General features: G+C 39.3%; 1 protein-coding gene across 13 annotated transcripts in view; it reads right to left on the bottom strand.

The window, feature by feature from the left end:
- Positions 1–22,544, bottom strand: part of Lar (tyrosine-protein phosphatase Lar) — a 509,997-nt gene that overhangs the window by 133,258 nt on the left and 354,195 nt on the right. For all 13 annotated transcript variants that reach the window (XM_076769144.1, XM_076769145.1, XM_076769143.1 and 10 more), the window contains 2 exons: positions 15,109–15,240; positions 9,177–9,353 (listed from right to left, as the gene is read on the bottom strand). In XM_076769144.1, the coding sequence (XP_076625259.1) occupies positions 9,177–9,353; positions 15,109–15,240 (309 nt within the window). The remainder of the gene's footprint in view (positions 1–9,176; positions 9,354–15,108; positions 15,241–22,544) is intronic.

The following is a 22,544-nucleotide window of genomic DNA, read 5'->3' as shown; positions in this document are numbered from 1 at the left end:
TTCCCGTTCGGGGGCCCAGCACGGTTTCCTCGTTTCCAAACGTAATCGTGGAGCATCGAGGAGTCTCGAGAGTGGCTAGCAAGTTTTTCAATAATGAACGATACGAAACGTCGAGCAGTGCTTTTTTCATCCCCCCTCCCCGGTTCGTTTCGCTCATTTGCGCGCGACAACTTCCGTCCCTTCTTCGGTATTCCGTTGGCCCTCTCGTCCCCCTCCACCCACTCACGGCTGAAAGAATTATTTCGTGGGAATTTCACGGACGAAACGACGCAGCAACAAAGTTTCGTCGTTTCGGCGCCGGGCGTAACTCGAAGTAGATAGTTCCTCGGCGGCGCGAGAGACTGCAGGAACCGAAGATGCCACTTAGCCCTCGTGCAAATTTAATTTCCGGCTGCCGCGTGGCTCGAAATTAGGCTAATGCTTACGGGGGAACTGTATGCCCTTTATGGAGACCGCCATCATCGTGCAACCGACAAAACGATGCGCCGAGACGCGCGTAGCTTCTGGGGAAGCCTCGAGGTTCCGATGGAAAATTCATCCGTTGAACTTTACCGCGCGACGCGTTATCGCGCGTTCCGCCGATTGGCGGGCTCGTTTTCGCATAATCGAAGAGGCAAACGAGGTCCCCGATAGTACAGCGCGTTTTTTCGTTCCGTCGGGCTAAAACGGCGGTGATTCTTGGCCAAAATACAATTTTTCAGCCATCGAAATCCAAACTACCGAGCAACAAAATCGTACGTTCGTTTCGAGCTCAAGCGTAATAAATAATTGCACGAAATTTCGCGATCGATGCTCCCCTCCGACATTTCCTCGATACGGAGAATTAAAATATTGTATTTTATAGAAACGCCGGCGTATGGGAAACAGTGTTTTGATGGAAAAGAATGAACGGAAAAATAAACGGAAGAGTAAAAACAGTTTCGTGCACGGACATGTCGCAGACTGGGTCGCGCTGTTTTGGCATTTTTGCGTTTTTAAAAATTTATTTCTCGAAAAGTAGAAGAGTAGAAGGGCTCCGTGCTACTTTCTATGATTGTTCTGGGACTTTGGAAAACAAAATGAATGAATAAAAGAACTTGGGTAACGCGGTTCGTGTCTTTGTAAGAAGACAGGCTTCTGTTATCATTTTATTTTTGACCAATTTACAATTCTAGTACTCAGCTAATTAAATTTTAACAAATAGACTCGATTATGAAGGAAATAAATTTGAATAGGATTTGATAGGTTACGAAAATAAGTGACCAATTTTAATTTATGTAGTTTACAATTCTGTTAAAGTTTTGGTCCCCCAAAAAACACGATTTTGAAACACTATTTCGTAGGGTTTAATTTTTCATAATTTTCGTAAAGTAGGAGATTTTTCGGTTAGTTTTGGAGCGGATCGGGGAAAATGGTCGCATTATCGCGTAAACGATAAGGAGCCAGGGCGAATTTTTCTTCCTATTAGCGACTCGCACGCCAAATGTCCTCGCGAAGAAGGAAATTAGTATTCTCAACGAGGCCAGGCGTGTATCGCTATCTGATCTCGGTCTGTGCTCGGCACCGCGAACCCGTGCATCGATGCTATCTCCTACGTTCGAGGAAATCCTTAGCGACCGCGATATTCCTTGTTTTCCGGAGTAAAGTTTTACGATACGACGCGCGAAAATATTCGACTCGCGTGGGGGCGTGCACCAGCGAGCGAGCAGAGACCGGAGAAGAAACGATTCCCCGAGCATTCAACGTATCGGAGAGACGCTCGCTGCGGTTGCAAGGCACGTTCCAGGCATTAAGAAGCATAGCGAACCGTCGCGTCGACCACCGTGCATAATCCTATCGCGATTCCTGTAAATTCCATGCGCCTTCCAATGGCTTTGCAATTACCGAGGACCGTGCATCGAACGGGGAATCGCAAACTCGGTGAGTCGTACCCTCGGACGGTGAATTTTTAAAGGGTGGTTTTGGTCTAGAATTCTTAAAAATTTCATCTTTTTTACGTGATATTTGGTTAATAAGAAATTTCGAAATTCTAAAGATTGATAAATTTAGAGATAAATAGATTTTAATTTGATTTTTCATCATGTGATACTTTAAGGGATGGTTTCGGTCTAGAATTCTCAAAAATTTCATCTTTTTCACGTGATATTTGGTTAATAAGAAATTTCGAAATTCTAAAGATTAACAGATTTAGAAGTAAATAGATTTTAATTTGATTTTTCATCATGTGATACTTTCAGGGGTGTTTTTGGTCTAGAATTCTCAAAAATTTCATCTTTTTCACGTGATATTTGGTTAATAAGAAATTTCGAAATTCTAAAGATTAACAGATTTAGAGGTAAATAGATTTTAATTTGATTTTTCATCGTGTGATACTTTAAGGGTAAGTTTTTGTCTCGAACTTTGAAGAATATGTAGTTAACAGGAAATTTAAAACTTCTAAAGATTAACAAATTTAGAGGTAAATACATCTTAATTGGATTTTTCATCACGTGATACTTTAAGGGTAGGTTTCGATCTAGAATTCTCAAAAATTTCATCTTTTTTACGTAATATTTGGTTAATAAGAACTTTCGAAATTCTAAAGATTGATAAATTTAGAGATAAATAGATTTTAATTTGATTTTTCATCATGTGATACTTTCAGGGGTGTTTTTGGTCTAGAATTCTTAAAAATTTCATCTTTTTCACGTGATATTTGGTTAATAAGAAATTTCGAAATTCTAAAGATTAACAGATTTAGAGGTAAATAGATTTTAATTTGATTTTTCATCATGTGATACTTTCAGGGGTGTTTTTGGTCTAGAATTCTCAAAAATTTCATCTTTTTTACGTAATATTTGGTTAATAAGAAATTTCGAAATTCTAAAGATTAACAGATTTAGAGGTAAATAGATTTTAATTTGATTTTTCATCATGTGATACTTTCAGGGGTGTTTTTGGTCTAGAATTCTCAAAAATTTCATCTTTTTTACGTAATATTTGGTTAATAAGAAATTTCGAAATTCTAAAGATTAACAGATTTAGAGGTAAATAGATTTTAATTTGATTTTTCATCATGTGATACTTTCAGGGGTGTTTTTGGTCTAGAATTCTCAAAAATTTCATCTTTTTTACGTAATATTTGGTTAATAAGAAATTTCGAAATTCTAAAGATTAACAGATTTAGAGGTAAATAGATTTTAATTTGATTTTTCATCATGTGATACTTTCAGGGGTGTTTTTGGTCTAGAATTCTCAAAAATTTCATCTTTTTTACGTAATATTTGGTTAATAAGAAATTTCGAAATTCTAAAGATTAACAGATTTAGAGGTAAATAGATTTTAATTTGATTTTTCATCATGTGATACTTTCAGGGGTGTTTTTGGTCTAGAATTCTCAAAAATTTCATCTTTTTTACGTAATATTTGGTTAATAAGAAATTTCGAAATTCTAAAGATTAACAGATTTAGAGGTAAATAGATTTTAATTTGATTTTTCATCGTGTGATACTTTAAGGGTAGGTTTTTGTCTCGAACTTTGAAGAATATGTAGTTAACAGGAAATTTAAAACTTCTAAAGATTAACAAATTTAGAGGTAAATACATCTTAATTGGATTTTTCATCATGTGATACTTTAAGGGTAGGTTTCGGTGTAGAACATTCAATAATACTATTTTCCTTTTCACGTTTTTCACTTCTTTTAAGAACATCTAGTTAATAGATAATTTCAAACTTCTAAAAATTGATAAATTTAGAGTTAAATACATCTCAATTGTACTTTTCATCTAGACCTGTAACGCTGTAAGTTTTCAAACTGGTACCGTAACAAATTTTAGGTAAAGCGGTTTACAAATGGCCCAAAATAAAGATATTATTCCTGCAAAAAATTCTACCATTTTCATCCGCTAGCGAGCACATTAAAAAATGATTATCAATCGTCAAGAAAGGTTAAATACAGGTTAATCGAAGGTTAAAGGTTAAATAATTTTTTGCCAGAGGTTTAAACAGAAATTCTGAAAGATCGTCCATAAAAAGAATCGAAACGCAAGCTGGTCAGTTTCAAATGGGATCGCGAGTCCAGGAAACGCGTTTGGAATTTTGACGAGGGTCGGACGTAAGCAGGGAACCTTGGAGTTGCCGGAGTCTGTGGGCCCCCGTTGCGTTTATCGATTGTTTCCGCTGGTAACCCGCGTAATTTTAACCACACTCGCCTCGACGTTGCGTTGTTACATTATTGCGTCGTTACATGCTTCGATTAACCGCATTAGTCGAATGCGGCTTTAATACGAGCTCACGGGATGAATATCGCGCCGATGCGTTCGATAACGAAGCGCGTACGGGCAATGTTCGCGAGAATGCCGAAATATTCGCTGGGGCCCATTACGCCGCCGACTCCATTTGCCCAACCAACTCCGCCCAAGCATCGACCTTACCCAACGCTGGAACGCGAGCCAGCTTATTTTTCACCCGCTCGAATTAAATACACCGCTTATCCGACCGGCGGAGAAAAATTGGTTAAACTTTCAAATTTTTCTCGACCGCGAAAACGGGAATATTACGCCATTGCGTGGGGCTTAGGATGCAGCTGCAGCTGTGTCGCCAAAAGTGATCGAGATTCTTCAAAATAAATGTGAATCACTAATCAGGGCATTAGATGACGGTAGGGAAGCGAAAGAAATAAGAATTTTTCGTTTACTTATTATGAGCAGTCCGCGCTGAGATTCTACACGCTCTTTTTAGACACTTTTATCAGCTGCCGCGAGAAGAAATACGGTATCACGTAAGAATTCTCGTTACGTCTCGTGTGTCGAGGTAATACGGGGGCACTTGTGCGAGAAACACGAGTAGTATGGATTGTATTGTATTTCATTGGATAACATAATGCGAAATGAACGTAACTATCGTCGTTCTGTACTACCCATCTATTCATCCATGTACGTACACGTCTTTTTCATGTATTTTTCTATCACGTTTCGAATAGATACAAAGTGGATCACGATGTTCGATGTAGTCGTCATGGCATCGAATATTGTATTTCTCGCATCTAACCCAGTTGTCGCGTGTACTACAAAAGTGCTACAAACGTGTTCGTGCAGCGTACGAGCGCTGTATTTACAGGGTCTTCCTTTTAACCGAATACGCCAAAATGTTTCGAAAATTGTTTAAGATGTTTCGAAATGTGAGAATTATTTGACATGGAAGTGTGTACTTTTTTTCTGTAAATATAGTAGCAGGGAGAACTTCAAAGCCTAGTTAAATTTTTTAAGTAAAATATACATTTATATATATAATATTCCATATACTCAGAATTCACGGTAAGAAGGTTTTTAAGTGGTTCCAAAAATAAATTTCCATCCGGTTTAAGTACGAAAAACGAGAAGGTCGGTCAAGAGATTTCTGTACGATCCATACATTCGTTAGAGAATTATTCGTTCATGAACCGACTGGCTATTTGGCTGAAACACGACAGCGAGACGTTATGTATAAATCACGTGCGGATGTACAATGCGTCTAATGGAACGTCTTCCAATAATTCATGCAATTGATTACTCGATAAATTGTCGTAAGATCGACCTGTCAATTTCCTATTAAGGAAAACAATGAGTTATCGATGATATAAACAGTCTAACGCAATTCGTCAGTAATAAACAGAGTGTCTCTATACAGGGTGTTCGGGCACCCCTGGGGAAAATTTTAATGGGAGATTCTAGAAGCCAAAATAAGACGAAAATCAAGAATACTAATTTGCTGATGGAGGCTTCGTTAAAAAGTTATTCACGTTTAAAGTTCCGCCCGTACTGAATTTTTTTCTAGAAAGTGGCTAGGATTTCAGGGGTAGGTCTAGCCACCAAAAATTATTGTAATTGACCCCTGCAATTGAAAACCATTTTTTTAGAACGATTTGAAAAATTTTTTTTTTGTCGAAAAATTTGGGCACCTACTACCTGTCGATTTTTCTTAAAAATTCGTTTCTCATTTTTAATAATTTTGTTTGACGCCCTACAGAAAAGTTGTCTAATACTTTTTTGTAGGTACCCATGAGTTCTACTTCAGAAAAAAGTTTCATTGAAATATATTCACAATTGTAGGAGTTATGGCTGTTTGAAAATTGGACCATTTTTATGGGGTTTTCCTCATTTTTCGTGGTCAAGGATCAACTTCTCGAATATTTTTGGAATTTCTATACATTCTCCATCAAAATACGCGTAGTTTGCTTTTTTAAACATTAAAATCGCCCAATCCGTTCAGAAGTTATGACGTTTTAAAGATTCGCATGAAAATTCGGGCAGACATTTCTGGCCAGAAATTATATTTTCGGTAAGGAATTTTTTTTCTCGAAAATGGTTAGGATTTCGAGGGTATGTCTATTGACTAAAAATGATTATAATTGGCCCCTGCAATCAAATATAATTTTTTTAGTACGATTTGAAATTTTTTAATTTTTTCGAAAAATTTCACACCTCCAATTTTTTTCTCGAAAGTGGGCAGGATTTCAGGGGTACGTGTATTCACCAACAATGATTGTAATTGAGCCCCACAACCAAAAATAATTTTTTCAGAATGATTTGAACGTTTTAATGAAGCCTCAGTCAAGAAATTGATATTTTTGATTTTCGTCTTATTTTGGCCTCCAGAATCTCCCATTAAAATTTTTTCCAGGGGTGGCCGAACACCCTGTATAAACATCTTTCATCGATTTTGGGACTTTGACACCTGATACACGCTGTGTATCAAAAAGTAACATTTTAATAACTGCTACCGGTTGCTCTCGATATAAAAACCAATCTGTACGATTTGTAAGATGAAAATACGTAAAAAAAACTTTTGGTACAAACGTGTCCCAATATTGAACATTGACGTACAACTTTCAAATTTGACGAGTGCCCGTCCGCCGGTCTGGTACGAACAATTTCCGCGAGGAAACGCGTTAAAATCGAAAAACAGGGAAACGTCGGTTAAATATAAAAAATTTCAAGCGGAAAAAAAGATTTATTATACGGCCTCGAAATTTGATCGAAAAAAGAACGATATTTCATACGCGTTAATACACACCCACGAAGCTCGCTTAAGCGGGGGAAAACGAAAAACTCTGGGGGAAAAAGGGAGAATTTCGCGCAGTGATTAATCGCGCGCGACCTCCCCCGCCCCTCCAGGGGAAAAAGTGCTTAGCTCGCGGCAAGCTCCGCGATTTAGTTTGTCGCTCACAATTAGTAATAGCGCCTTTGGTCGGCGAATCGTTTTAAATCGCGCCAATTTCGATCGCCCGGGCCAGGGGCCACCGCGTGGAAAAGTTGGCCCCCGCAGCTTTTTAATTAGAGAACTTTTTCGGCCACTCGAGAAGATCGCGTTACCAAAGCGGAAGGCCAGCTCGAGGCTGTTAATTATATATATTTTTTTTTTTTATTTCGCGAAAAGACACCGACGGGTGGAGCAGAGAGGACGAAAGGAACGCGTTCGCCCCAACTGGATCGACTTTATAACAAATAAAGCCGAAATCATCGGCGAATTTGAGAGATTCGAGCAAATATCCGCGATTTATGAGGGCCTGGCGCCGGATGGCGATGGCATTGATACGAAATGGCCGACAGTCGAGATTCAAAAAAGCGAAAGAGAAAAGGTAAAAAATACCGATGCGTTTCCGAGCATCGATGCGAAGAGAGGAATAGGGGAGCGGCTGCGACGGATGTTGCCAACGGAGAGACAGAGAGTGAGAGAGAGAAAGAGAACGTAGCGTAAAAACTAGAAGCTCCTTGGAATGGTTTCTCGCCACGAAACGGTTCTTTCTCTTTTTTCGGGGACGGAGAAGAATACGAGAAATTGCGAGCAAAAATATCCGCCATTCCGAAGTTGGAATCGAATTAAAAAGCTGGCCGAGCCAATTAAGGCGTTTCGCGAAAGTTTAAGAGATTCTTGCTGGAAAAGGGTAAGCTTTCCCGGGGTGCACGTCGGCCGCGTTTTTTTTTCTATTACGTCGCCTTCCGCTTGGTCGCCGAACTGGGCGCCATTAAGCTGTTCGCTCTTCCGTATAAATAGAAAGGGAAAAAAGATCCCCCCACCGGACCATGGCACGGAAGAAGAAGAAAGGCTTCGTTTAATTTCAACAAAATTTAGCTCGTTATCTTGCCGCCTCGTTTGCGGTTCGCTGGCTATTTCGATAATTTCTATCTTACTTCGAAAACGTCGCGAACGAACGGGGGTACAATGCCTGAAAACATCAACGACGCTTCCTATTCGAACGCGACACTATAACGGAACCCTTCGGGAGCGTTGTAGTATATTTTTATTTTATTTTCGTTGGAAGGATTTAAGAAAACAAATTTCTGGAAAAGCTCGACTCGCTAGGGGGTGAATTCTATCTGCGAAAGTGTTAACTTAGAGTGCTAAATTTGTAACAGAACACTTCGGAGTCAACAAGAGTTGTTACTATATTTTTATTTTATCTTCGTTGCAAAAAGTTAAGAAAACAAATTTCTGGAATAGCTTGATTCGCAAGAGGGTGAGTTTGATCTGTGAAAGTGTCAATTTAGAGTGTAAAACGTATGGCTATTAGAACCCTTGGAAGCTTGCTGTTGCTAGTATATTTTTATTTTATTTTCATTGCAATGATTTTAAGAAAACAAATTTCTGGAAAAGCTCGACTCGCTAGGGGGTGAATTCTATCTGCGAAAGTTCTATCTTAGAGTGCTAAATTTGTAGTATCGGAACCCTTCAGAGCCAGCAAGAGTTGTTACTATATTTTTATTTTATCTTCGTTGCAAAGATTCAAAAAAACAAATTTCTGGAAAAGCTCGACTCGCAAGGGGGTGAATTCTATCTGCGAAAGTGTTAACTTAGAGTGTTAAATTTGTAGTAACAGAACCCTTCGACGTCATCAACTAGCTCTTGACAATATTGAAAAAGTACTCATCGCATATTGTAATTTAAATTATAATCGATCATTGTTACGTTTAAGTAATAAAATTATTCGAACATATTTCGAATATATTTTCGCATATTCCTGTATATTTTGGCACATTATTGATGCATATTTGACGTATGTCACTTACATATTTTATTGATATAAACATCCTAGTCATCCGTAAATGGATGGGTCCATGGGAACAGATATTCTTTTGACTTTGAAATGTTCGTTTCGAGACCGCCACGTAGTCCTCGTTCGAGAGGAATTCACGTCGATGAGAGTCGTTAGTGAAATATAAAAGTTGTGGACACTTACTTTCGTAGACTTTGAGCTGCGCCTCGGCTGACACGGCGTCGCCAACTCCATTCTCGGCCAGACACTCGTACAGGGCGTTGTCGCGGAACGGTTGTTGTCGCGTACCTGGCCTGACAGGTTCGATCCGTAGCAAGGCTCCGTTTTTGTAGTTCTGCACCATGTACCGTGTCTGTGCATCTGCGGCATAACGCGAAAGATTCGTGTGAATCGAGAGAAATAAAAAGATTCGGGTCGACTTTGATTTCTCAACCGGGACCATGCATTTGACATTAATTGGCGCGATTTTTTACTCCGCATAAAAGTTCCAAACCACTTTATTGGTAACAAAATTTATATATACTATTTATTAAATATAAAAAAAAAGCGTCATCGTCACTTGGGAATAAATTTCCACATCCAGATGATCCAACTTCTTAAGCTTTCCACAAAATGCTCAATATTCGTCAGTTTCATATCAATTAACTTGCATATAACTTGAATGGTTCAGTAAATGTCAGAGACCGTATTGATTTAATTGTGTCAGGGCAGCTAATCTCGCATAATCTGATTATTTTTAGAACGAGATCATACATAACGTACGATTTGCCTCGTTTTCTCGCGCGAGGAAAAATCAACGATTCATTGCGCTCGTTCCTGTAATAGAAAGGAAGGTTTGTTCGAGGTCGCGACAAAAATTTGATTAAAAAAATAAAACTCAGCGAATTTTGGCGTCGCGAACCGATTCGAAATCGACGACAATCGTCGAAGCCCGGATAAAACCAACCACTCCGGCGTTAGCCGGCGCGATTTTTCGCGGCGTTGAGAATTTCCAACGGTTAATCGGGTCCAGCGCGCTCTCTCCGAATAAATTCCGGTTCCGGTTTCACGGGTTCACGACTGCATGACGGCGGCTCGGCGAACAGTCGCGCGAGATCGTTGGCAAACTCGATTAAGGGGTTATTCTGGTCTAGAAAGGCGAAACACAGTCGATGTTATTTAAAATTTGTTGCATTTTTCAAACGTTCATTATCTTTCGTTATCTTGTCGAGATCCTTTATTAATATATTTCTGAAATTTTTCTGATTAAAGTAAGACCTATTATTAATCACCTATTCAATTTATTTATTGCTTATAGATAGATTGTAAATTTTATAGAAAAAAAGACCAAAGTATAACTTGGACCAATTTGAATATTTAATCGTATCTAACACGATTTTGTAGTCTATTAGAAGCAGGTTAAAAACAAATCATATCGTGTTTGGTCTTATTTTAACCGTGAAACTCTCGCAAATACATTGGCGAAAGTTTCATTAAAGAAAAAACAAAAATAAAAAAAATTTCATCTTTGCATTATGTACTATGTATGCATTCCTTCGCAGTATTCGAGCTCAGATCAGGTTACATTGCGCGGTCCGCTCGACGTTGAGCTTTCGAAGCGTGTCAAGGGGAGTCCCCTTTCAGTAGTAGGGACCACTACCGTTCACTTATCCAATCGAAAATGACTCGCAGTTATCCAAGCATTCCTGTACATTCATCGACGATGCAGAATTTGCATCCGTGCGGTCAATATCAACATTTACTATTCCTTTAGTAGCAACATAGATTCTTTCCAGTACTGATTTTACCTGTATTTTGCAACAGTTTGTATAAAGCGTTAAAATACCCAACCCTTTATTCATCGAATTACCGTTGTAATTTACCGTAAAAGCAACGGATGGAGTATCGTGACAAAGAATCCTGGCTTCAGCCATTCGCGTCGAGGATCGCAATGGTACGGTAATCCGACTCCTTAGCTCGCTTCCGGTTCCGATTTCTGTTTCGCAACGACGTCGCATTTTCGTCGAGTTTTTTTTTTTTTTTTTTGTCGGTTCTCGTCTACTTCTTTCGAAGTAAATTTCGCGCTCGTCGGAGTCCCGGAAGCGCGCCGGCTGTTGCCAGGAGTCGTAGCGGGTCCGGTTTCAAGAGTTTCGGAAACTGGCCGGGGATCGTCGCGTCTCCGGGCGTGTTCCTCGCGATTCGCCAAAGTAGACTCGTCGCAATTCTCTCTCTCTCTCTAGAGAGATTCGATTATCTTTGGCCGTCGCTTCGGCCGAGCGTAAACGGAGCGTCGCGTGTTTGTTCGCCGCCGTTAGTCTCGCCCGATTCGGTAAGTCGATATCCGGGATTCGCGCTCGATTCCGTCTGTTCGTTCGAGGATGGGAATCTTGCCGCGTGAAATTCGACGCGGCCATTCCCGACGAGTCCCGACTGGAAAAACAGCCTCGAGCCGCCGATATTAACCCTTTAATGCGTTCGACGCGCCCGCCAAGAATTCAAAGGCGCAAAAAAATAAAATATATAGAGAATTTTCAGTTTCGACTGTCTTAAAACGGTTTGACAACGCGTACTAAAAATATAGAAACGTTAGACGCGTGCAGTTCCGAAGCTATTAGTGTTTTATTAATAATTGAGTTGCTGTTAGAAGCGGTAAAGCTTCCCCTTTAAAATGGCTTTTGATTTATGTCGATCCGACTTTCCGTTTTGGAGATATCATCGTGTAAAAGAAAGCGTAATTTTTAAAATTCCACTGTGCCTCGCTCTCCGCCTCATAGAGGCGTATTAAAGCGTATTAAAAATATAAAAACTTTACATGCGTGCAGTTCCGAAACTACCAGTGCTTTATTAAAAATTGAGCCACTGTTAGAAGCGGCAAAGCCTCCCCTTCAAAGTGGTTTTTGGTTTTTGTCGATCCGACTTTCCGTTTTCGAGATATCGTAATTTATATGAAAGGGTCATTTTTTGAAAACTCTGCTATGGCTCGTTCCGTGTTACGATAGACCGCTAACGCGTATTGAAATTACTAAAACTTTAATTACGTGCAGCTTCGAAACTATTAGTGTTTCCTCCATTATCAAGGCACTGTTAGAGGCGGCAAAGCCTCCCCTTTAAAATGGTTTTTGGTTTTTGTCGATCCGACTTTCCGTTTTCGAGATATCGTAATTTATATGAAAGGGTAATTTTTTGAAAACTCTGCTATGGCTCGTTCCGTGTTACAATAGACCGCTAACGCGTATTGAAATTACTAAAACTTTAATTACGTGCAGCTTCGAAACTATTAGTGTTTCCTCCATTATCAAGGCACTGTTAGAGGCGGCAAAGCCTCCCCTTTAAAATGGTTTTTGGTTTTTGTCGATCGGACTTTCCGTTTTCGAGATATCGTAATTTATGTAAAAGGGTAATTTTCTTAATTCGACTATCTCTGTCTTCGTCTGACGCGTCGCGTCGTACCTCCTTGTCGCGCGTGAGTCGAGACAGTCACGTGACCGGGAAGTCGTAGTATTTCCAAGAATATACTACGCACTGTCTACTATCTACGCGCGCGGGGGATGAATGAACTCGCGCGAGCGCAACGAAATGTAAACAAACCCTATCTCCGAAACTAGCCACCGCATCGACTTGAAACTAAAATCGCTATATCTCCGGAACTAATAGAGCTATCGACTCTCACAAACGCTCATTTTAAAGGGTATTTTATCCTCTACCTAATGATCATATCATCTACTATAATTTTTTCTATCTTCTATGTTTATTTTGAAATTTACTTTGACGCTACATATCCAAACAAGTTTGAGCAACTCCTATCGAGTATACGATTGGTGTACGATAAAACTGGATTATAAATTCTTTATTTAATTGAAAATGAATTGAAATTTGAATACAGGATGTTTGTGTAAAAAATAAATTTTTGTTTTGTGGGCTCTACAACGAAAGAAACTTTAACGTATACTATTATCACTATATAATTAAATAGCTATTAACGAACAGAAAAATCGAACGTCGAATGAATGAAGTATGAATAATAATATGGGCAGGAATCGAGTATAGGGAAAAGAAACCATTCATTTTATTTGCTGAAAAATGAACAGTACTAATTACCTTGAATGAATGAACATTTTTGCACAGAATACGCGTTTTAACCAGACAATGCTGCTGTGCTTAAAGCGAAATTTATGCAAGATTATTTTTTAAAGAGAAAAGATTTCTATTCTGAAATGGCCAACGTGCCCTCCCGATCTAACTATAGCAGAGTATTGTTGGGGGATTATTGTCGCGAGCAGTGCATGAAGCGGGAAGGTAATTTGAAAATGCAAAAGAGTTACAAGAATGTATGCAAACAGAAATGATAGTATTTATCGCAAACTAAAATTAAAAGATAATAGAAAACAAAAAAAAATTCTTGGAGGTACCATACACTACTAAAAACGCATATAATCCAATTTTATTAGCATTTACGTATTTTTATAGTTTATATTAATATGCAATGTATATCTATATCTTCTAAATGTGTTATCATTTTGTCTTTGCCTCCATTCGTACGTCTATATTTATTCCGAGCGAATCGACTGGCATTATTTAAATGTAAATTTTGTTTACGTACACGGTAGCCCTTACACGCAATTCACAACTTCTATGTTAACATAATATAACGCGAGATATTTTAAAAAACACGGGCGTGTACTATTTATGACGGAAATGAATACTGTACAATTTTATATAAATAATATAAACGTAAAATAAATCTTGAACTTTATATAGGTAAATAGAATTAAAGATTTTAAAGTTAAACGAAAATGTTTCTCGATGGGATTCGAGCCTGTGGTGAAAAATGGCAGATGCACGGAAAAGAGACACTCTACCGACTATGGCTGTTACCGTTGGAAAAGTTATTTATGTACATATTGCTGTATGGAAACTTTAACATTAAATATTTCGTGAACTGTTAGCCAGTGATGTCGAAAACCATACATCGCTATCTTTAATATTGTGAGTTTCACCACACTGCAAAAACATATTTAAATATCGATGAAACTTTTGGGATATATTTGTTAGAAGAATTTTATAAAATACTACTGTCGGTTATATTTATAAATCTATGAATACGTTTTAGTTCCTTTTAGTTTTGCGTAAACGATGGTGGCATGTATTTTGACATGGATTTAAAAATTTCTCAATAAAGTAGAATATATGGGTAAATACAAGGGGATAATATCCTTAAATGTTTTCAAAGTATCAAACTATTGTTTAATGTGCAGGAAAGTAGAGAAGAGAATATTTCTTTCTCTGGCTTTTAAACTAATTTAGACCCCAGAAATTAACAAAAATGTGATAATTAAAAGCAGTCATTTTATTGTACTAATCGGTCTATTTACACGCGAGTATAATTTTAATATGAATTCCCAGAAATTAATTTAGAGATCAACACGACAAAAGAGGCGGCAATCGTGTACTTTTTAATTTTCACGCTATATCTCGGTAAAGTACGTAGCCGCAATTTTACAAAAGAGGTGAAATAATATTTTTTTTTATTTCCAACCAGAAAATGCAAAATTCTCTATGACAAATACAAGCGGAGATATAGCGTTTCAAACTTTGACTAAAAAAAATCACGTTTGACGAGGTAGCGTATATAAAAATGAAATATTTTACGATTTTTATACTTTTTTCGTCAAACTTTGATACGCTATATCTCCGATCCTGTTTGTCACAGAGAGTGCTACAGGATCGTATTGTTAACGTTGAAAAACAAAATACAAAATTTATTCGAATACTATTTAAATGCAACTGTTCAAGATACAAGTTCTTCGAGCATTCGAACAGCTTCAATTCGTTCAAGTTTGATCAAACGTTCAAGCTACACTGGATAAACAAATATTTGACTTCGAAGAAAAACTGAGCTTTGTCTCGGTACGAATTTCAAGTACTCGAACAGGCTCTTGTTCGTGTATTTGTCAAATATCCGAATGGTAAACCCCTCGAATAGTCTCCTCTCGAGCCTCGGTTGAAACAGAAACGCGGGCGTTGGGGGGGGGGGGGGCCAGGGACGGATAGAGGGCCGACAAGGGAACGGTGGCTCGTAGGAAAGTTTCGAAAGCGGACAGACGGCAGAGGGAAAGGGTGAAAGGCGAAAACTTACCGGTAATTTTCTTTCCGTTCTTCCTCCAGTGGATCTGGGGCGGCGGCGTACCCTCCGCCGTGCAGTAGAAGCTCGCTATTCCGCCTGCCTTCACCTGCTGCGATTGCGGCCTCACCAGGAACGTCGGTGGATCTGCGAGCACAAGATCAAGGGAAACCTTTGATTAGAGTCGAGTCGTCCCTTCGGGCCGCTTCGACGGCCGCTGTTGCTCTTCGGAGTTAATAAACGCGAGAGACCCCTCGGTATATCGAGAAACGTCTCTGAAAGAAACTCGCTGCTGGCCAGGAGTAAGCAAATTACAAGAGCCACGGATAGATATAGCGTTTCCGGCCGGTCGAAGGAAAAGAGTATCGGTTCTCGTGTTCGCGTACAGCTCGATTGTTCGGGTTATGGATATAGCGCTAAAAAAACGGGGAAAAAATTGAAAAACGAAAAACGAAAAACGTTGCTTCGCGGATTCGATAGCCCGTGGAAGCCGCCGTGTAAACTAGATAAACGAAATTTGCTATCGCAGGGAAATCGAGCTCGAATCGGACCTACAGCGCGAACGCGTCGCCCTGAAATCCGCCCGGAAACTCGAACGGTCCGATTTTAACGCCGACGGGAACTCCGAAACTGACTCGACACGCTTTCGCCCCGGGAATAAAATAGACGCTCGTTTCAAGACGGACGAATGTGCACCTTTGTCGGATCGTCGTAGTTTCTCATGGTCCACCCCTGGGCGAGCCAACACCGCCCCCGTCGGAAACAGAAGGACCGAACCAAAGGGCGTGTGCTATCTGGAGCGAGACTACTGGCCGAGCACTAAATTGGTCTCGAAACTTTGCGATCGTACGGATCGTTTATGGCCACTCTTCCATGGACCGTCGACCCGAACGCGAACGGTCTCGCTTTTTCGCCGGTTAGATCTCTATCGGGTCCACGAATCAGAAAACAAATTCTATCGCGAAGGGGGAGAAAGAAAATTAAACGGGCGTTGCAACGTCCAGCGCGTCCTTTTTAAAGAGCAACTATAGAAACATGACTGAACAGAAAAATACTGTTCGTTATTGAATAAAATTAAAAGCAATCGTACGAAAGAAATAACCATCGCTCGTACTTAGAAAAAAGGATATCTTTTCCTATTCAAAAATTGTTGTGCTTGCAAGATATTATACTCGACCTACTATATTCACCGGATCGCATCTCATCTGATTTTTATTCATTTCGTACATTGAAAAAATCCTTCAAAAGCGCCGAAGAAACAAATTCAGTTAATTCAGTGTATAAAGAAAATTTATATGAACGGAGAAGTGGATCTGTTCAACAGAAAATATGCATTTCCATTTAAAGGGATGCAATTCTCAATTATACATGTACCGTTGAATTTGAAAAAAATTTATGGTCCTACAGATGTAATGCTCTTCGAGCCATTTACTTTTCTCTTTTGGCACTTTTTCGTAAATTAATAACGTAGTTATGAATGCAAACAGTTGCATGGATTAACCTGTATATTGCACACGATTCCTCGGTTTTCCAATTTGCCTCGCTCGGAGTGGGGACGAATGCGCTGCACCAGCGCGGGGAAAAAGGGTTTCAATATGCGAGGGAATATTGTAACTCCCTTGGACATCGATATAAAAGCCATTGTTTGTGATTTACCAGGCCAAGAATCTCGAAACTCTGTTCAGCGTAATCCGTGTAGCTTCTCCATCGACGCGCGTTGTAAAAAAAAAGCGTACGCGTTTCAAAACGGGATCGATCGTCGAGAAGCCTGGTAACGTTTCCGCGGTAGAATCGAATCCAATCGAATATCGGAATAATCGCGCCTATCGCGGAATAGAAGATTATAGCGTGCAGGAGGGGGGGAACGATATCGAAAGGGCAACGCAGGGGGACGTTGATGGAGAGAGAAACGGCGGTGGATGGCTCGAAAATTCGTGCGGGAACGAACGCGAACGCGCTAATCTATCGGCTGTGCACGAAAACTGCGCGACGCACGGGGACGGGTGAAACGCAATTTAAGGTAAATATTATTCCATCGGCGAACCGTCGATAATTTTTGATCGAATCGCTCGTTCGAGATTATTGCTATCCGGTCGGGTCGCATTGTGGCCGGCCGCGCGATGATTATCATACCGAAATAGTTCGTAACAGGTGCATTAATCGAGCACGCTCGCGGCATGCGCGACGACCGATGGATTTTTAAATATTCCAAACGCTCGGGGGCCAATGATTTCACGGGATAACAACCGGCCATCGGTGGTAAAATGAATTCAATGCAGTTACCGTTCAGATGAGGATTTCTTAATTCTCTGAGCTTACACGATCCAGCAAAAGCAACGTTCAAAACATCTCGATCGAACCCGGAGCTACTGTTCTCCTGCGAGAAGAAGGCACAGCGTGTTTACTCTAAACCAGTAAATTTTTTTGCCATGCTACCTTAATAGTTCTTTACGTAGAATGGACAGGGGAGTAGATCTATGCAACAGTAAATACGTATTTTCATTTAAAGAAAGAATTTAAGAAAAAATTTAAGGTCCTACAGATGTAGTGTTCTTCGAACCATTTACCTTTCTCCTTTGACATTTTATTCGCAAATGCACTAATAACGAAGTTATGACTTGAAACAGTTGCGTGGACCACCCTGCATATCGTTTGTTTTGTTTCATTTCAATTTAATCGTCTATCGAAAAGTATTCGAACTTACGCTTGACAACTTAGTACGAGAAAATTAACAGTGTCAAAGTAATACAGTTACATTCTTGAAATGAGCCTCAAACGTGATTTGTAAGTACATTTCTATCCCTCCCAAGCGTATTATGCACGTTTGTAAGCGGATTGCAACAGGAGCGAGTATGTAAACACGCCGTCTTCTTACGGAAGAACAGTAGCTGGATTTGTTCCGAAACGGGATTGCACAGCGCGTAAAAAGCACCTGCTGCTCGAATGATAATTTACGATCGAATATTAAGGAGCTGCTCGATAAACAGCCGCAAGCTCGAATCCTACCACTAAATCTTGCTTTAGTATTCTTCTACCCGGTATTCTTCTCTGTTCTTTCTTCCGCGATGGACGAGCCGCGATTCCCCGTTCGATCGAAATATATCGCCGTGAAATACGCCGTTTTAACGAGTCCTCGATGGTCGATTCCACGTCAAATTCATCATCTTTTGCGTTCGATCACGGAGGTTTTATCGAAGTTACAATATAACGTGTTTCACGTAAAATTCTATGGTATCGAAGGGCTCTAGAGTATACAAGTTTGGAATCGGGGGCAGAAAAATAATAGAAAATGTTTATATAAACATGTGCCCTACTTGATGTGTTCGCAAAATTGTCATAAACGCATCATTAAAACAGCCATGAGAGCTACCAATTTCGTTTCCAGGCTGCATTCAAACATTGTAGCATGAAAACTGTAGATCAGCCGTCTGTGGCAGCTGAACGCGTGGGTGGATTACGTGAAACGGGCTACACTGTTACCTATAACAGTTCATTATGATGTCCATTATAAAACACCCTATAAATAACATTACTTTGTACAGAAAGCTCAAGGAACACGTTTACATTTTGTCGGTTTTTATGTGCACACGATAACACGAAATTTGCAAAATAAAAATTTCTTCGTAATTTTAACGATTAAAGCAACAGCTTTTAAATCTAATATCAATCCTCGATCAAAAATAAATAACAACTTAGAGTGGACAGTTTCGAAGGCAGAAAAGTTCTACTTGTTTTCTCTCAACTCTTTCGATCTTGACAGTACATATGTGTACAATTATATTTTACAGTCAATAATTTTGTGATTTATAATATATTGTAGCGTTACACAATAGAGAGGTATAATACAAAATCAAACAATTACTATATTCCAATGACAATAATAATAATAGTAGGATCAACGTTATATTAACTATTTAGTATTATGGATACATAAAATCAAGTGTAATTAATAGAAAGTACGATCAAATATTATGATGGAATACAGAAGCTTTTTCAAAGTTCGTGATTATATCAAACATTTATCATTATCAGAAACTTCAAATTAATTAAGTTAACGTTAACAACGCGTACAACCGCGTTTGTTTTCCAATTATTTCAGACATTTTTTTCCAGAATTGTAATTGTTTCGCTCCTCGTCGATGGATTCTTTTAATTGTCGAATGTTATCAAACCGTTTCACATTTTCATACACTGCTCGCGCAAGTTATTATATATTTTCTCTGTTGTAAAATATGTTCCAACAATTTTTGCTCGATAAAATGCAGTATTACCAGAGTGGAACATGAATCCGTTTTTAGTAATCCATTCCGCATGTTTGTTACAATGTTATTTAATAAACTTACATATGCTTTGCTATTCGTTTACCATTGAATGAATTTCGTATCCATTTTGCCACTGTAACCGATTCCGACCCAAATTATTCACGTTTTTACTAAATTTTTTTAATAAATTTCTTTCGCATTTTAGAAACAAGTTTCGATTTTTCAGTTCAATAATTTCATTTATCACGGGCATACCTTTATTATACGCTGCCTATTACGACAACTATTCGCCACATATTTCTTGTTAATTGCTTTACGAACTTACGAACTGCTGAATAATTTTCAAACAAAGCTCAAGCGTGTCACCATTTGCTTGTTTACTCCGAGTATTAATTTAATAGCAGTTTCCTTCTTGCGTTGTAATATATATGCACTGTTTGCTACTGTTACAAAATTTATCGCTGTTAAAAAATAATTACACGATCATTGGAGTGGATTATATTACGGTTCAGCAACTTGCTGAACACCAACGAATTATATTTCTTTTTATCATCTTTCGACCAAATCGCAAATAAAAATTATTTAAAAGTTTATAGGTGTCCACACCATCGATATCTAACGTATGAAAAAGCTTTTCATTGACCAGCAATTACTTTCCCTTTGTGTTGTACGTTCTTTTGATAATTTATCGTATCCAACACACCTTCTGTGTTATTACAATATAAAATTGTATTATTTTTGTAATTACGTTCAGCTCCGCTAACTTTATCGCCACTATTTTACGTCGATAAAAGAATAATTCGGGTGTAAACTGAATCCCAATGAATAAAATTAGGATCCCCAAAAGGGTACACATTAAATATTTATTTTCATTGCACTCATTGTACCTGAAAATATCATCTTTCCAATGCTTTAACATTACAATAACTATTATATAATACATTTTTAAGGACGAACTATTTAATTAAAAAAGTCTCGAAAAATTCTAGTGTTCCTTAAAAGGAAATTTGTACGGGTATTTACTTTCACTGGTTAGAAAAGATTGATTTAGTTAATATTTTAAGAACGTTATTTTGAGAAGGGGTCCATGTGCCCCATTAGGCTGTCAAGTGGGGTCTATGGGGGGAAAAAGGTTACTAGTAGACAACAGAGCGGAGAAAGTGCATAAAAATTCATTTTCGAAGTTCTAACAAGAAGTGGATGTCTGGGGTACACCTGTTCCCCACTTAGTATTATGAAGATTAATGGGGAATATCTTACTGAATACTAAGGTGTCTTTAACGAGAAAGTATGTGTCTTCGAGGTATGATCTTACGATGCAGTGTACCACCTGTTCCAAATAAAGTGTTACAAGCTGTTTTCTCAGAAACCAATAAAGATATCTATTTCATTTTTCTCTTAAATTGAATGACCCAGGGGGCTGTCTAACATCCTCACGTACAACGAATTCTTTTGGAGCGTTTGTTAGGAGTAAAAAGAAGGCCAAGAATTTCTTAAACGAAACACTTCTTTCACTTCACGCAATTAAAAAGCTACGACGAAATTTTGTTGCTTCGTTGTGTCGTAATTTTCATTTCGTTTCGCGAAAACGAATTTACACAATTTTAAACAAACGAATTCACAATTTACACAATAATAGAATAATTACGTGGGTGAAAATTCACCCATAGTACCATTAGTGGAACAGTAAAGTATCGTGCCAATTAAGGGTTAATGACAATATGTAATTATTTAATTATTACCATTTAAGCTACGGTCATCATTAACCATGAATTTATCGAATCAATTATTGGAATAATATATTCCCAATTGATATGCATTAGATCTATTATTTGTAAGTTAATAACATTTTCAATTAAATTTATATAATCCAATTTAATTCGTGAAATTTCAACGGCGCGTTTGAAAAATCGATTTTTTCCAAAGCGTCGAACTGACGGGTTCCAAGTAAATGTACCGTTAACGACGCTTTTCCACCTCGACTCGCGAAGACGACTCGTTTGGGAGACGCTTCGGGACGCGTGCCAGCGAGTCTCCTGGTTTTTCCTCGCGGCGGAGTGCAAAACGAACGAAACGTGTCCGTTTCAAGGAAAGCGCGCGCAAAGATTAAACGCCAGGGAAAATTAGATCGCGAAAGGCGAGGCGCAGCGTCGCGGCGCCGCGCGGATAACGAATGGCGATCCACTTTACCGGGTCGTCTGTGCCCTCGGCGAAAATGCCGCCGTCGTCCGTTCGCGAAAATCCCCGCCACCGCTCGCGTATTCATTATTCACGCTCGAAGGCGTCGCGGAGGATCGAGCGTTGCGGGCCCGTCGCGGACGAAAATCAGGATAAAGATCGTACGTTTGTTCCCCGCGCGGAAAGTTCGTAATAACGAAAGATAGCACCGGGCTCGCAAAAATACCTACAGGCCGTATCTCATGCTTAAAGTTTATACCGGTTTGGCAGCGACCGGGCGCCCGCCGGGGCGTCGCGACGCCCCCGTGGCAGAAGTTCGCGTCCAGACGCTCGGCCAGAGTCTCGATTCTCTGTTGCAAAGCTTTATAGCCTGCCGCGGCGTAATTGAAAAAGTAGCCGATAACGGACCGGTTCGGACGAGGTTCGAATAAAATTCACTCCGTCGAACCTATCGCGGTATCGATCCGTTACGCCGACGATCGATCCTCGAAAAACTAACGCGCGATTAATTTCCAACGCGGGCGATTTTTAACGCGGTACACCTCGCGGGCCCATTCGCTAATTAATTTGGAATTTTCGAAGCTACGGTCGGATTGATTAGCTTGGTCGGAGGTTGTACGGGTAAACCAGTCTCTCAAATTGGGTTAGGTCGGACAAGACAAATTTATACGGAGTACATTCTGACCGCGAAGCAACTAGGGATTGTTTTCTTTTAGAGTCTGCTTAAATGTGTGTGTATACAGGGTGTTCGGCTATGCCTGGGAAAAATTTTAATGGGCGATTCTAGAGGGCAAAATAAGACGAAAATCATGAATACTAATTTGTTGATGAAGGCTTCGTTAAACAGTTATTAACGTTTAAAGTTCCGCACGTACTGAATTTTTTTCTAGAAAGTGGCTAGGATTTCGGGGGTTGGTCTAGTCACCAAAAATTATTGTAATTGACCCCTGCAACTGAAAATAATTTTTTTAGAACGATTCGAAATTTTTTTTTTTCGTCGAAAAATTTAGG

Source organism: Colletes latitarsis, chromosome 7 (assembly GCF_051014445.1).
Source record: "Colletes latitarsis isolate SP2378_abdomen chromosome 7, iyColLati1, whole genome shotgun sequence".
Lineage (NCBI taxonomy): Eukaryota > Metazoa > Arthropoda > Insecta > Hymenoptera > Colletidae > Colletes > Colletes latitarsis.
Note: the sequence above shows the minus strand (reverse complement) of the source record. Positions and strands in the feature narration are given on the sequence as shown.